Source organism: Microcaecilia unicolor, chromosome 1, assembly GCF_901765095.1.
Source record: "Microcaecilia unicolor chromosome 1, aMicUni1.1, whole genome shotgun sequence".
NCBI classification, from domain to species: Eukaryota; Metazoa; Chordata; class Amphibia; order Gymnophiona; family Siphonopidae; genus Microcaecilia; species Microcaecilia unicolor.
Genome location: NC_044031.1, coordinates 603,113,070 through 603,128,200, shown reverse-complemented (window position 1 = coordinate 603,128,200; position 15,131 = coordinate 603,113,070). Strand labels below are relative to the sequence as shown.

The window sequence follows — 15,131 nt, the reverse complement described above, 5'->3', positions numbered from 1 at the left end:
CTGGTGAGAGTTGCTGGTGAGCTCTGATACTTGGCATTGCCGAGTGCTTTGTGGCTGCTAGGATTCCATACGGCACAGAAGGTCTTTCTTTCTTTCCTGCTTTGCTATTCAAATACTGAGGCTAAGGTCACATGGCCAGGGCTCCTATTGGCTCTCTAGAGTCAGAGTTTTTTCTCAGTCTCCACCTGCTGGTAGGCGAGCACAACCCATCAGTCCAATCCTGGTCCGGTCCGGAGGGACTAAAGGAAAGCAAATTAGCAGGTAAGATCTAATTTCTCCTTGGTAAGTTCCTCCGCAGATATAGATGCACGTGATATTTAACAATGACTTTTGAGCATTTGGTCCATATTGTCATTTAGATTAAATGATCATTTATCTATAGAGCGTTCAGTTAAGGGTTTGGGAGTAATCTTGGACTTTTCTTTAGAGAATCAGGTAATTTATCTTACCAAAAAAGTCTTTTTTTTTTTTTTTTTTAGACTGAAACAACTGAGAATTGTTCAAGCATACTTTTTGGAAAAACATTTTGCATTATTGATGCAGGGTGTGATATTATCTTGGTTAGATTATTGCAAAACACTGTACCTTGGTATTTCTACTAAACTACAAAAAGTGTTCTGTGAAGCCTCACAGCCCGTTTTAATTTTAGCACAAGTTAGATCATTCTACACCATTATTGAGAGAAATTCATTGGCTTCCAGTCTGTGCTCGTGCAGAATGTAAGTCTTCCTGCACTATTTTTAAGATATTACATGGTTTGGTTCCAGATCATTTGACCCAATTTAACTTTGTTCTGCTGACCACTCATGGAAATCGCATATTCGATTGTTGGATGCTGAACTTCCCTTCATTCAAGAGGGTTTGGTATAAGATAACTTTGGACATGTGTTTTTATTCCAAGCTGTGCAGATTTGGAATAATTTTCCTACAGTTAAAAAAACAAATTTCATCTTATATCCTTACTAGTAAAAAAGGCCCGTTTATGAAACCAATGAAACGGGCGCTAGCATTTTTTTTGTGTGTGTGTGTGTATGTGTCACAGAGTTATTTTTTGTGTGTGTGTGTGAGGGTGCGGTGTGTGTGCAGGTTGTTGATGATGGAGGTGGTGCGTCGGTGTGCGGTTGTTTCGTTAGTTTGGCAGCCAGTCTCCAGCGATTCCTAGGCAGGGAAGGAGTACTCCTCCCCCTTCCTTGGTCGCTGTTTGTTGCTGGCTGGGTCGCGGGTAATCCTTCCAGCTCGGCCGCAGCTTGTCCTGTTCGCCCACGTCCCAGATGGTGACGGGCATGTTGTTTTCCAGCTCCTCTGACTCCATGTCAAGCGATCCCAAATATAGTCTGTGCTATAGGCCCTCTGGCACTCTTCAGTACTGGCATTAGGCATTTAAAAATTTCTCCCCCCCCCCCCGGTCTATTTTTGCACATACCCACAGCAGGAATATTCTTCTCTCGTTCCAGCAGTGGTTCTGTGCTCTCCGTGCTGTACAGATAATGAGCCATTCTGCTGGGGAATGCTCCTCCCTTATTGTCACGTAGTTTCCTCTGATTGGTCCGTCTTACGTTGCCTAGTGTTGCCTGGGAACGGTGTTGTGATGGTCCTTTGTGTTTCAGAATGTTGAGGGTGTTTTTTCTGATTGGTCCGTCATGCGAGGGCGGGGCAGAGAGACATGGTCAGTGTTCTGGCTTCACCTCCATGAATCCATGAACCCTTCAGTGAGTGACTGAGTGACTTCAGAACGTTGTCTTCAGAACGTTGAGGGTGAGTTTTATTATAGTAGATTAGATGTTTGGAATTGATAGATTTATGGATTCTATCTTATAAATTGAAATTAAACAATAATAAACTAGATTTTTATGGGTAGGTACACCAGCAGTGTTGAGTGATAACATTATTCAGATTAATAACTGGACATTGAAATTGGAGGGTTTGTCTAGAATTCTGGGAGTCGAGGTAGATAGTGAATTATCCTTAGGCAACCAGTTTTATAAGGTAGTAAGAAATTCTTTCATGGTACTTAAGAAATTTCAAATTATTCGTAGGTTTTTTGATGTGTTGGTATTTAGGTTGTTGATCCAGACTCTGGTACTCTTGTAATTGGACTATTGCAATTCTATTTATAGTAGTTGCTATAAGATGCTAAAGTCCAAATTGCAGCAGTTAGAAAACACTGCAGTGCGAGTTATATCTGCTGTTGCTAGGTTTGAACAGATTACTCCTGTCACGATTGCATTGGTTGCCTTTTGAAGCAAGGTTTCAATTTAAGATAGCTGTTCTAGCTTTTTAGTTTAAAACTTTTTTATTGAAACAACATAGAATTGAAACATAGAATACCAATAACATTTATCTATTGAACACAAATACCAATTATCCACACATCAACTGAGATCATCATATAATTTGGTTTTTCCGTTTTCTACCCACCCCTCCACCCCCTCTCCCCTTCTCCGACCTCACATTACTGTTCCCTCATATGCAATTTAACATTATATACAAGACTCCCCCAAACCCCCCACCCCCCCACTCCAAGCTGTTTCACTCAACCCTAATAACTAAAGTGAAAGCCGCAACCAAAATGCATCAGTCCCTCCCACACTACTTCCCCTGATCCAACCTCAACTGGAGGCGGGGCTGGAGGTTGGGAGGCGGGGATAGTGCGGGGCAGACTTATACGGTCTGTGCCAGAGCCAGTGGTGGGAGGCGGGACTGGAGGTTGGGAGGCAGGGATAGCGCTGGGCAGACTTATACGGTCTGTGCCAGAGCCGGTGGTGGGAGGCGGGGATAGTGCTGGGCAGACTTATACGGTCTATGCCAGAGCCTGTGGTTGGGAGGCGGGGCTAGTGCTGGGCAGACTTATACGGTCTGTGCCCTGAAGAGCACAGGTACAAATCAAAGTAGGGTATACACAAAAGTAGCACACATGAGTTGTCTTGTTGGGCAGACTGGATGGACCGTGCAGGTCTTTTTCTGCCGTCATCTACTATGTTACTATGATTAATAATTGAACTGCGGGCCCTAGAATCCAAATTACTAATGTAGGGTTCCCAGGTTAAATAAAACTTACACTGTATTGTAGATTTGAGATAGGAGTCCTGAAGCTCCCATAAAAGTAATGCATGGAACCTATTGCGCCATTGCCAATACGATGGAGCATCCTGTTTTATCCAATTTACCAGAATACATTTCTTCCCCACCACAAAAGCCTTATAGATAAGTAAAGTATGATTGACAGCACCAGACCCCCCCCCCCCCCCCCCAGCAAGTCAACCCCCCACAGTACCACTTCAGGTAGAATTGGTATTCTCTGACACAATAGTGTTTCCAAGAATCGAATTATTTGCATCCAATATCTTTTAACCGCTGGACAAGCCCACAATGCATGATAAAAGGTACATTTCGGATCACCACATCTGTTGCACATGGCCGAGTCTGCTCTGCCCATATTATACAGTCTCGACAGTGAGGTATATGCCCTAAAAATACTTCTGCCCTGAGTTTCCCCCAATTCAGCACTCCCTATCCTATCTACTATTCGTCTCATACACTGCACCAGAGTTTCTGCAGCGACCGCTTTCTGCAAGTCCGCTGACCATCTCAAAGCCAGCCGATCCAATTCCCACATTGGGCAGCTCTGCAAAAGTTGTTTTTGTAACAATGAGATCAAAACTGGGTCCGTCGTGGGCATTTTGTAGAATTCACTAAACTTAGTCACTACATCAACTGCCAGCAAAGACTTAGGCAAGGCTGCAATATAATGAGATACTTGTTGAAAAGCAAATCTGTCCGCCCATTCAATCGTACCAAGTCCCAGGGATTCCAACTTTCTAGTACCTCCTGTGGAATCCAAGAAATCCTGCACAGTTTGAAGTCCCTTCTCACTCATATTCCTTACGCGCTTATTTTCCATGCCCAGCATAAAATCCCCATTCCCCGTAATAGGAAGCAGCCTACTAAACCTTGCGTTAAATGACCAAAGTCTAGCTAACTCACCCCACACCACTCTCATCGGTCTTATTAAGGTACTAACCCGCAAATATGTTGGAAGTGCCGACAATTTGGCCTGCAAAACATAGTTTAAATGCAAGGGACTGACCCAATCCTCCTCCATCTCCAACGGGGTATAATAAGAAGTTCCCAACAGCCAATCCCCCAAATGTCTCAACAAGCAGGCCCTATTATATCTCCATAAATTCAAGACTCCAAACCCTCCTGTATTCCAGCCTTCCAGCATATCATGCATACGAATCTGCGGCCGCTTCCTATTCCAAAAAAATCGAGAAAGCAATCCGAGCAATCTTTTCCAGTCTCCCTTAGTGAAGCAGAGTGGCAAAATCTGAAAACAATAAAGCCATTTAGGGAAGATAATCATATTAAACAGAGATACTCTACCCATCAACGATATCGGCAACCGCTCCCATCTGTCTAACAGCTGACTAGTGAAAGAAAACAGCTTGGCAATATTCAGATTATACATCCACGCCGGATTCCCTGGCAATTGCATACCAAGGTATTGAAAGGAACCCCTAGTTCTCTTAAGTGGGCAATTTAATTGTTCCCAAGCTGCTTCTGACATATGAAGAGTGTGAACTTCAGATATATCGAAATTCATACGAAAGCCCGAAAAACCAAATTCAGCGAATATCCCCAAGAGTGCCTCCAACGATGTCTGTGGTTCCCGGAGAATCACCAACAAGTCATCCGCAAAAGCCGCTATCTTAAAATGTTCTGGCCCAAGCACCACGCCTTTCACATCTTCCATGCTCAGAATATCTCGCACTAATGGGTCCAGCACCAGGGCGAAAAGAAGGGGAGACAAAGGGCAGCCTTGCCTTGTACCTCTCACTATCTTAAACGAGTCCGAAATCACTCCATTCACCGCTACCTCGGCTATTGGGTCCCGATCGACCCCTTAAAATAACCATTCATGCCATACGCCTCCAAAGTCGCAAACAGAAAATTCCAATTGACTCGATCAAATGCTTTTTCAGCATCAAAGCCAACAAGCAAGGAGGGTATGGAATTACGCTGCAGATATTCTAAAGACAATAAAATCTTTCTCAGGTTCTTCGCCACCGACCACTCTCTAACAAAACCCACCTGTGGTGCCACTATCAAATCCGGGAGAATCCTGGCTAATCTATTCGCCATAATTTTTGCCAACAATTTAGCTTCAAATGGTAACAAAGAAATGGGCCTATACGACCCGGCCCTATTCGAATCTTGTCCTGGTTTTAACAATACAATTATCTGAGCCTTCTTTAACGAATCCGGAAGTTCTTACACTCTGGTAGTAATAGCATGTGCAGAGGTAGAGGTAACTAACCATGATGTGTAGAGAACATTTTATGCGAGTAGAGGGGGAGGGAGGTTGGGGGAGGGGGGTATAGGAATGGGAAGGGTAATGTTCAATGCATAATAGAGGGACATGTGTATTATTAGATAGGAGAACAATCCTTTGAAGGAGCACATTAAGAGGACCCACCAGTAAATACTGTTGGGATAATACACTGAGTAAAACATGAGTTATAAATATTGGAGTTTCATATAAAAGTTTATTGTTAATAGTTATGCAACTGCACAGTAATTATACATGTACACATTATAAATATAGGAGAAGACAAGAAGGAAGGGATAGGGGAGAAAAGTTTGGAAAACATTGATGATGGACGTTTCAGGTTTAGTAATGTGTACTAGACTTCGCTGTTATACGATTTATATTGACTGAGATGGAATTGTATATCATGTGACCTCATCAATAAAAAATTGTTGAAACATAACGAATCTGGAAGTTCTCCTCTGAACTATGACATCAAAAACCTCCATCAAACAGGGTGCCACCTCCTCTGCCATGATTTTGTAAAATTCAGAGGTAAACCCGTCGACCCTGGAGACTTATATAATGGACTCTCCCGAATACACTACCTAACTTCATCTTCAGTAATGGCCGCATTAAGTAGTGTCTGTTGGGCATTCGTTATCCGAGGGATTTCCTGTCCCATAAGATATGACTCCTTCAAGCCCAATGTCTGCCGGCGGCAAGTATAACTTAGCATAAAATTCCTGAAATACTTTATTAATGCCTTCATTTGTACAATGATATACTCCTTGTTCATCCTGAATCTGTGACACACATCTCTGCCCTCCTACTTGCTTAACCAATCTTGCCAGCATTTTACCCTGCTTATTAGCATGTTTATGTAACTGATATCTAAAGTATACCATAGACTTTTGTGTTCGTAATTGAATCAAACAGTTTAATTCTGCCTGAGATGCCAAAAATAGGTTTTTATTTGCCACAGTCGGTGACCTTCCATATGCCTGCCTATCTTTCCTCACCCACGATTCCAATCGAAGCAGCTCTGCTTCTCTTGCCTTCTTCTTATGTACCGAAAACAATATGATATCTCCCCTCAATACAGCTTTTGCCACTTCCCAAAAAAGGACTGGGTCTAACCGATAACTATCCTTATTAAATTCTGCATATTCCTTCCATCTTGCCTTCATTAATAAGTGAAACTTAGGATCATAATACAGCTCTCTAGGGAATCTCCAGTGAAAGCTTTTGTTCATTACTGAACTCCAATCCATGGATATCCAGATCATAGCATGATCCGACACTTTAGTGGCCCCTATCTCTGCTTGAATGAACAATGTTGAGCTAACTTTTGACACCAAGAGATAATCGATACGTGATTGTGTGCCATGTGCCCGAGATAAATGAGTAAAATCACGTTCGCCAGGATGTAAAAGACGCCACGCATCCACCAAATCTAAGGCTGAACACACTCAAGGTACTCCTTTAGAGTAATTCACTGGACGAACCTGAGAGGGCCCAGTACTGTCCATCAGGGGATCAGAAACCAAATTAAAATCTCCTCCCACTATCAGTGGAATCTGATCAAATGCCAGTACATGTCTTAAAATTTCCTGAAAAAAACTTTTGTCATATTGGTTTGGTGTGTAAAGATTAACCAGCAATAACGGTTTATTATTTAAGGTAATTTGCTGAATTATATAACTTCCTTGTGGATCTAGAATGCTACGATTCCTCACATACTGTGTCCCTTTGTGAAACAAAATAGCAACCCCCGCTTTTTTATTTTGTGCAGGGCTATTCACAATCTCCCCTACCCACCAACGACATAGCTTCTGATGTTCAACCACAGTCAAGTGTGTCTCTTGCAGCATTACTATTTGAGCCCTTTGTCTATGCAAGTCTTGAAAAATCTTAGAGCGCTTAATTGGTGAGGATATGCCACCCACATTCCATGATATTATTTTAACCATGCTACTCCTCCATTCTACTCCCTTGATATATACCCACTAAATATTCTTTCTCCAGAGAAGAAGTGTCCCAGCTCACCCCTCCCCTTCCCATCTTGACATACATCCAGCCTCTTCCCCAGCCCCCACTTATATCACTCTGCCCTACAGCCTGGAGCAGCCCTACCCATCCACCCAACAGCCCCATGGAGCTCTTCACGTTTAAGTGCTCCACTTCCACCCACAGAATAAGAGAACAAGTGAATTGGAATAATAATGCAACATTAAAGTCTAATCAGGTTAATCAATACTAACCATCTCCAGCCCCCTTACAAATATACACTTGATCCCCGAAGGGGATAAGAAAAAATTAGAACAAACCCCCCCCCCTTATGTAAACTCTCATATAAACAATGACACAAACCCACAAACATATCACAGACCCCCAAGTTATGTCTGCTCTTACACATCTTGGTTCATGAAACAGCAAAGGCTTCATTATCTGTCCAACATCGCTGTCCTTAGGAAAGTCCCCCCCAAAACCCCATTACAACCCACCATATATCATCATGTCTCGACAGCTGCCCATGAGCTCTAGAAAATGTCCCATCAAACCCGATGCCCTACCAGTTCAAAACAGTTTAACAGTCTCAACCACTTCAACAGGCTTGTCACCTTGGCACACTGAACTGCGATTCAAACACCTGCCATCACACTACCTCTCCACCTCTGCTGTCCATGATACTTCATGTTAGGAACTCAGCCATCTGTTAGGCCCCTCACACCGCTGCCTTAGGAGGTAGAGTTTTAATAAAGTCTCTGGCAAGTTCCAAGGTCTCCATATTCTTCTCTGTGCCATCTTGAAATATTCTCAGCTTCGCTGGATACATCAATGCAAATTTAATTTTCTGTTCGTAAAGCTCAACACAAGTGGGCGTGAAAGCTCAAAATACAAGACCCCATCAAGGAATTTCAGGTACGTAGTAAGTTCCACTCAAAAGGCTTGAATTTTGGGGCAGATCCAAAAAGCATGCGACAGCGTGCTCTCAGCCCTCCCACATTTCCGGCACAAAGGGGAATCAGCCAACTTAACTTTAAAATCTCTCCCTTGGTAGAAGTATGCTCTATGCAGTATACTAAATTGGCACTCTCTCAAGGCAGCGCTATGGGCCTCCAAGGGAATCCCTTTAATAAGTTTTTAAAAATTAATTGGTCCCAGTGATTGTCCCACTTCTCGTTCCCATGCGGATTGCAATAATCCACAATCCTTAACAACAACTAAAGCCTGGTAAGATTTATGGAGGTCAAAAATGGTCAACATATCAACATCTATCTCAGTTTTGAAAAAAAAACTTCAATTTTATTACCAGAGGGATGTCAAAGATTGTTCAACCCTAAGTGCTGTATATAATGCGGCAGTATGTAAAATAATCTCCCAGACCTGTGGGCAGTAAGTGTTGACGCTCTGTAAAAGGCCGTGAAGTACCATCCTCTCTTACATATTGTTCAATCTTGCTGTATCTCATCATGCAAAAACCTCATTATCCAGTCCAGAGGAAAAAGCTGCATTGCCTCTAATAGAGGGTTGGTAATTTTTTGGTCCCCCCCCCCCCCCTTTGTTCTCACCAATATGGGTAGCTCCCCGGACAGTGCATAAAGCAAGTAGCTTGGATTCCAGGGAGCCAAGTATTCCCATTCTAAGTCCCTAGGAATATATTTCTGGGAACCCCATTATAGTTTTAAATTTAGGTTCAGCTCCACTGAGACATAGCATGGTCAGAGATCTCATAAGGACCAATTTCAGCCACATCTATTCTACCCATGAGCTCCTGTGACACTAACAGATAATCTCTTTTATAGATTGGGTGTGGCGAGCTCTAGATTGATGGGTGTAAACTCTATCCATGGGATGAAGAACCCTCCATATGTTCAACAGATCCAAAAGAATACACATTAAAAGTACCCCTTTAGTGGGATAGAGACTTCCTCTGCCATGCCCCCCGATCTATTCATAACTGGGTCCACCCCATGTTAAAATCACCTGCTAAAATGATAGGAATAACTTCAAAGCTTAAGAAATGATTGAGTAAGGTACAAATGAGTTGGTTGTCATACCTGTTAGGGACATAGATGTTACATAGTACTAGGGGCTGTCTTTCCAGCGTAATATGAGTAATTACAAATCTTCCTGTCTCATCTGTTGTCAGCGTATGTAATTGATGGAAAACCCCTTTCCTAAAGAGAATCACTACCCCAGCTTTCTTGGGGACAGCTGGCGCCCCATTGAAGGAGCACACCCACCATCTTTTAAGTTTATCATGTTCTGCTGCTGAGAGGTGTGTTTCCTGCAAGAAAACCACATCTACCTCTTTCCTATGTAAAACTTGAAGGAGTTTCATTCTTTTAATAGAAGAGGAAATTCCTCCCACATGCCAGGAAAAGATCTGCGTCATAATTATACTATAGATGGATATTGACAAAGCTAATGTAGTAGATCCTATGTGAGAGACGAGGATAGATGTCCCAGTAAGCTCCCCTCATCTATTTTGTAAACAGTCCATATCCCCACTGAGATTAGTACTACCCTCCCTTTCCTATCCTTCCATCCCCTAAACTAATCCTAACCTTCCTGATCCAACCTATTCCTCATATGCCTATGAAGGAAAGACATTCCCCCAACCTTCCCAACTCCCTATCCGATCCCTATTAAAGGATCAGTCATGATATAATGCCTAACCTCCTTCTCCCGCCGCTATCCACCTAACTGGAACTAATCAGTGAAAAGTCCTAAAGCAAAATCGAACAAACCTCAACTAGCTTGACCCCCAGTTCTGCAGTAGTATTCTGAAAGGCTGCAGATGTGAAACAGCTAGATCCCAGCCTCCACTCTACTCCACCCAATTCAAGATAGCAAATAGAATACAAACATGTGCTTCATACCTTTGAAGCAATACAGGTCAAAACTATATTGGGAGATACTGGGAGGTATAATTGTATGTAGCAAAAAAATAAATAGTTAAGAAACCCATGATACAAACAACAAATAAAACAGCAAGGCCCACTGAGTTGCCTCACTCCAGAGTACAGATAAACATAATCACAGAGCTACTACTACTTATCATTATTCAAAAGCATAAACCTGCTTATAAAAAAGCAGTCCAAGTTCATATGAATATGAGGAAAGCTCAACACATATAATATTTCTCTCCTTTTTCATTGTAAATGTTTGTCCTAAACATTGTTGTCCCATGTATGCATATGCACATTAAATAATAACCATAAACTATTTTTTTTGGTGCTATTCACGATCGCTTTGTTTTTTGTTTAGGAGCTACTTTATAGCAGTCAACTTAGACGTAAAACATATATAATCTGACTTTAAGAAGACCATCTCCACAGGTGGAATATGTGATTGTTTCGAAAATCTTGACAATGTCATCTTTACATCAGGAAAGGGAAATGGGACTTGATATACCGCCTTTCTGAGGTTTTTGCAACTACATTCAAAGCATATATTCAGTTACTTATTTTGTACCAGGGGCAATGGAGGGTTAAGTGACTTGCCCAGAGCCACAAGGAGCTGCAGTGGGAATCGAACTCAGTTCCCCAGGATCAAAGTCCACTGCACTAACCACTAGGCTACTCCTCCACTCCAAGATGTGAATTGCCAGCTTATGGGTCTCTTTCAAAATTCCAGCCATTTTATGATGAAGCAAACTACCCTCTGGACTGTGGGGATATGATGCTTATAAGATGGAAGATGGTATCCAATATTCTAAAAATGTCCAAAAACTTTGCACTACTGGACAGTTCTACCATATGTGCAGGAAAGTGCCTCGCTCTCTGCAGTTTCACAAACAACTGTCCATGTTAGTTTTATAAATCTTGGCTAAACGAACCAGGATATAGTACCACTGGTAAAAGATTTTGTATCCATTTTCAATCATGCTAGTAGCCACTGATAAATTGAACAAAGAAGTAAATATCTTAATCCAATCTTTAAACTCCTAAGTTCTAATTCTTTTTCCCATCTATCAATATAAAAAGACACCGGACTACTCTGGGTTAGTAGAGCTCTACATATATTCTACTTATCCCCACTCTTCCTGTGCTCATACATAGCGCCTTTTCCAGATCAGTCTCACATAATTGCAGATCCCCTTGGGCCCTTTTGAGTATAAAATCTCTTAATTATGTATATTGAAAAGCCTCATGCTGTGTCACTCTGTATTCTTCACTAAGGTCATCTTGTAACCGGTTACAATCTGAGGATAATACTTTCTCCTCCTCCTGTATTTGCCCCAGGGTATGTAATGAAGCTGCTGCCCACCTAGCAAATATGATATCTTCTTGTACCGGGGAAAAACCCTTGGCATGCATGATAGGAGTAGATTGAAAATACTTTCTATCAATAAAAATCCTAGTTCACTGTGCAAGCATGTGGCTAAAGGGTCTCTCAGATTAAAACAGGTAAGCGGGGTAAAATCCTTCTTAGCTTCTGCATGGACAACCATGGTAGTGCCCACAAGGTCATCTCCCTTATGTTCTATTCTATGACTAACCATTGTTTCTGAGATTCCTGCAACCATTTAAATGTAATTTGAAGCTATGCTGCTACATGATAAAGGGCAAAGTGGGGGACCCCCATACCCCCACCCTGTTTCATCTGGCTCTATTCATCCTGGGTGACTTTTTTCAAATATAAAGAGAATCATTTCTAATCAATAGGTGAAAAAAGCCCTTAGGGTAACCTATAGGACTATCCATGAAGAGAGAGAACAATTTTGGTAGTACAGTTGTTTTTAGGGCATTAATCCATCCCATCCAGGAAAGATTTAAACCTTCCCATTGCTCTAGTTCCAGGAGTAATTCCTTAAGCTTAGGTAGGAAGTTGAGCTCATATAGTTTTGAAGGTGAAACAGACAATTGAATGCCCAAACAGACTTTTGTGCCCAATGAAACAGAAAATGGTGCTGTAGTTGTTGGGCTGCATTCTTTTCTATATTAATGTTTAAAATTTAAGACTTATCTATATTTAATATTGAATCCTGATACCTTGCCATAGTCATGCAGCACCTCAACTACATGAGCAAGGGACATCTCTGAGTTTGATAAAGTCAACAAGATATCATCTGCAAACAATAAGGTTTTATGAGTTTGCTCACCCTACATCATTTATTTTATTTTTGTTGCATTTGTACCCCGCACTTTCCCACTCATGGCAGGCTCAATGCGGCTTACCTTTTATGCCCAGTGAAGATCTTATTTGTTTAAGCTAGGGGCGCGATGGACAAATCAAACAATAGGGGTGACAGATTATGAACTCTTTATTAGTTGTTAAAGGCCTTGAAGATGACTATTTGAGATTTCAGAAAAAAGTTAAGATTCATTCTTTTTTTTTTTTTTTTTTAGTTCCAATGTTTTTTATTTGATTTTTATCAATGAAACAAAACACAAATGACTAAAATGTTAGCCAGTATACAAATATGAGCAATAAACTCAGCTTTTAGTTCTTTATGATATAATGTGATAAAAGTTTTGGTTTCTGATTTATTATCTTATGTTTTATTGTGGACTGCATTGAACAAATATCTTTTTGGATTTTGTAGAAGATAAATTTAATGTAATATATGGGACCAGCCTTTCAAAAGGATTTTTCAGTGAACCTCGGTGCAATTTTGCTCAGTAACGTTTCTTTTGTTTTTGCAATGTGCAGTACAAGTATGCTGGTGTGATTGAGCTTGAGGCATGTGTGAAGGCAGTGAGAGTCCTAGCAATACAGAAGAGAAGCATGGAGGCCTCTGAATTCCTGCAGAATGCTGTGTATATCAACCTTCGGCAGGTGCGTGAAACCTGATTTTGTTGTGACCTAATTTGACTTCCTCTGCCCTTTTTTGCCAAAAAGAATAATGTGCATGACACTTGCTCTGAAGGCAAACAGGATACTTTAGTCTTACATGGTGGGTCATTTCATCTGATGGAGCCCACACAGAGGTGCACTCTTCAGCTTGTTTACAACAACTTTTAGAGATGGTTCTTGGGGGAAAGCCACTGCTTGCCCTGGGATTGGTAGCATGGAATAGTGCTACTAATTGGGTTTCTGCTAGGTACTTGTGACCTGGATTGACCACTGCTGGAAGCAGGATACTGGGCTAGATGGACCATTGGTCTTGACCCAGTATGGCTATTCTTATGTAGAATGTTGCACCACACGTATGAGCATCATTCTGCCTGCTGCTGCTGTCGTGCTGGACCTAGCAGGTCACCATTTTTCTGCAGAGCAAAATGGCTGCGCTTTTCTGTGCTTTCCTCAGTTTGTGTAAAAATTTAGTTACTACCTTTTTTGTGGGTTTTTCTTTTCATGTTTTGGCCTATTTAGGACATATTTAGATCTTGGGTACCCGGCCGAATGATTTTGCTGTGGCTGGTGTTCCTGATATGTCCGAGAAAAAATTCCCAGTGGCCTTAAAAAGTGTGCCTACAATTCCTGGAACCCGATCATGATTCCTCTTCTTGTATCGTGTTAACAACAGATGTCAAAAAGAGGAATCTGAAGTTGAGAAAAACAGCTCAAATTTATTTTGATACAGGTAAGTTGTCCATCTACATCGACAGGACTAGTTTCCGCACCTCTGAGAGCTGCATAGGATGGTGGGGACACATTGGCATTGAAAGTGTATCGATCACTCTCAACAATGAGCTTTGATAAAAGTTATCAGGGTTGGCCATCCTCTGAGCCCCTCCGAAGGAAGTGGAAAGATTTGTTCTCATCCTCATTGGTGTTGAGGGACAAAGATGCAGGACATCAGGCAGACATGGGTCCCCTTCAAAGAGTGAAGAACACTGAGTCAATGAGATCCCTGGTGCCCTTGAAGCACCTAATACCAAAAAAACCGCTCTGGCAAAAAATTGACTAACTGGTGCTTATTTGAAAAAAATGGAGAAAAAAACCCTCAGAAACCGTAGGCCAATCGCCTAAAGGTTTGGAGCGTGGTTAGGGATGATCTCACATCAGCTTATAACACACGCTACAGTTTGATCATTGGGCCAAAAAACTCCATTTTGAAAAAGGGGCTCAAAAGAATTTTTAATCGCCTCAATATTATATTGTTAATAAACAAAATGAATTTGTTTCAATAGATTCAAAATCGTTCAAGTACTTTTTCAAAGAATTATCACATCAGCATATCAGAAAAAATAACACTTAGCTTTTAAATGTGTTAGGATCAGGCACTCATCGCTATCCGTTCTACGGGAACCCGTTTCGCCTAGAAACGTGGCTTCTTCAGGAACGGAGTGCTTTTGAAATATGCTGAAAATCTAAGGTAAACAAAAATCATCACACAATCATAATATGAAAGAAAACAATATAATAATTGCACACCTATAGATCACACCACGGTCAAACATACTTTTAACCGGATGTCTGCAATGCTTCAAGATGGCCCCTTGGCGTCCACGTACAATCAGCTGACTGAAATACTATCATGCACGTTACGTGTCAGGCGTTAGTAAAAATTATGCCAATCAATGGCATTGTTCAGCCCATTAGGTTCCAAAGTATCGAGTTCAAAGATCCACCTTGCTTCCCTTCTTAATAAAGTAAGTTTTCGATTGCCTCCTCTGTGATGTACTCCCACCTGGTCTAATACTGATCGTCGTAAATCTTCAAATTTATGTTTTAAAGAGATACAGTGTTCCACGATTGGTTCTTTAACAACTGATCTACGTATATTAGATCTATGTTCCATGATCCTCACTTTTAATGGTCTAGTTGTCATGCCGATGTAAATCTTATTGCAAGGACAACATAGAGAATATATAACATGATCAGAAGAACAGTTTGTGAATCCTAAAACCAATAGGATCCATAA

At 41.4% G+C, this 15,131-nt stretch overlaps 1 protein-coding gene across 3 annotated transcripts in view; it reads left to right on the top strand.

Moving 5' to 3' along the window:
- The window catches only part of TRAPPC9 (trafficking protein particle complex 9), a 1,491,395-nt gene that overhangs the window by 66,146 nt on the left and 1,410,118 nt on the right, over positions 1–15,131 (top strand). For all 3 annotated transcript variants that reach the window (XM_030219557.1, XM_030219566.1, XM_030219550.1), the window contains one exon: positions 12,974–13,099. In XM_030219557.1, the coding sequence (XP_030075417.1) occupies positions 12,974–13,099 (126 nt within the window). The remainder of the gene's footprint in view (positions 1–12,973; positions 13,100–15,131) is intronic.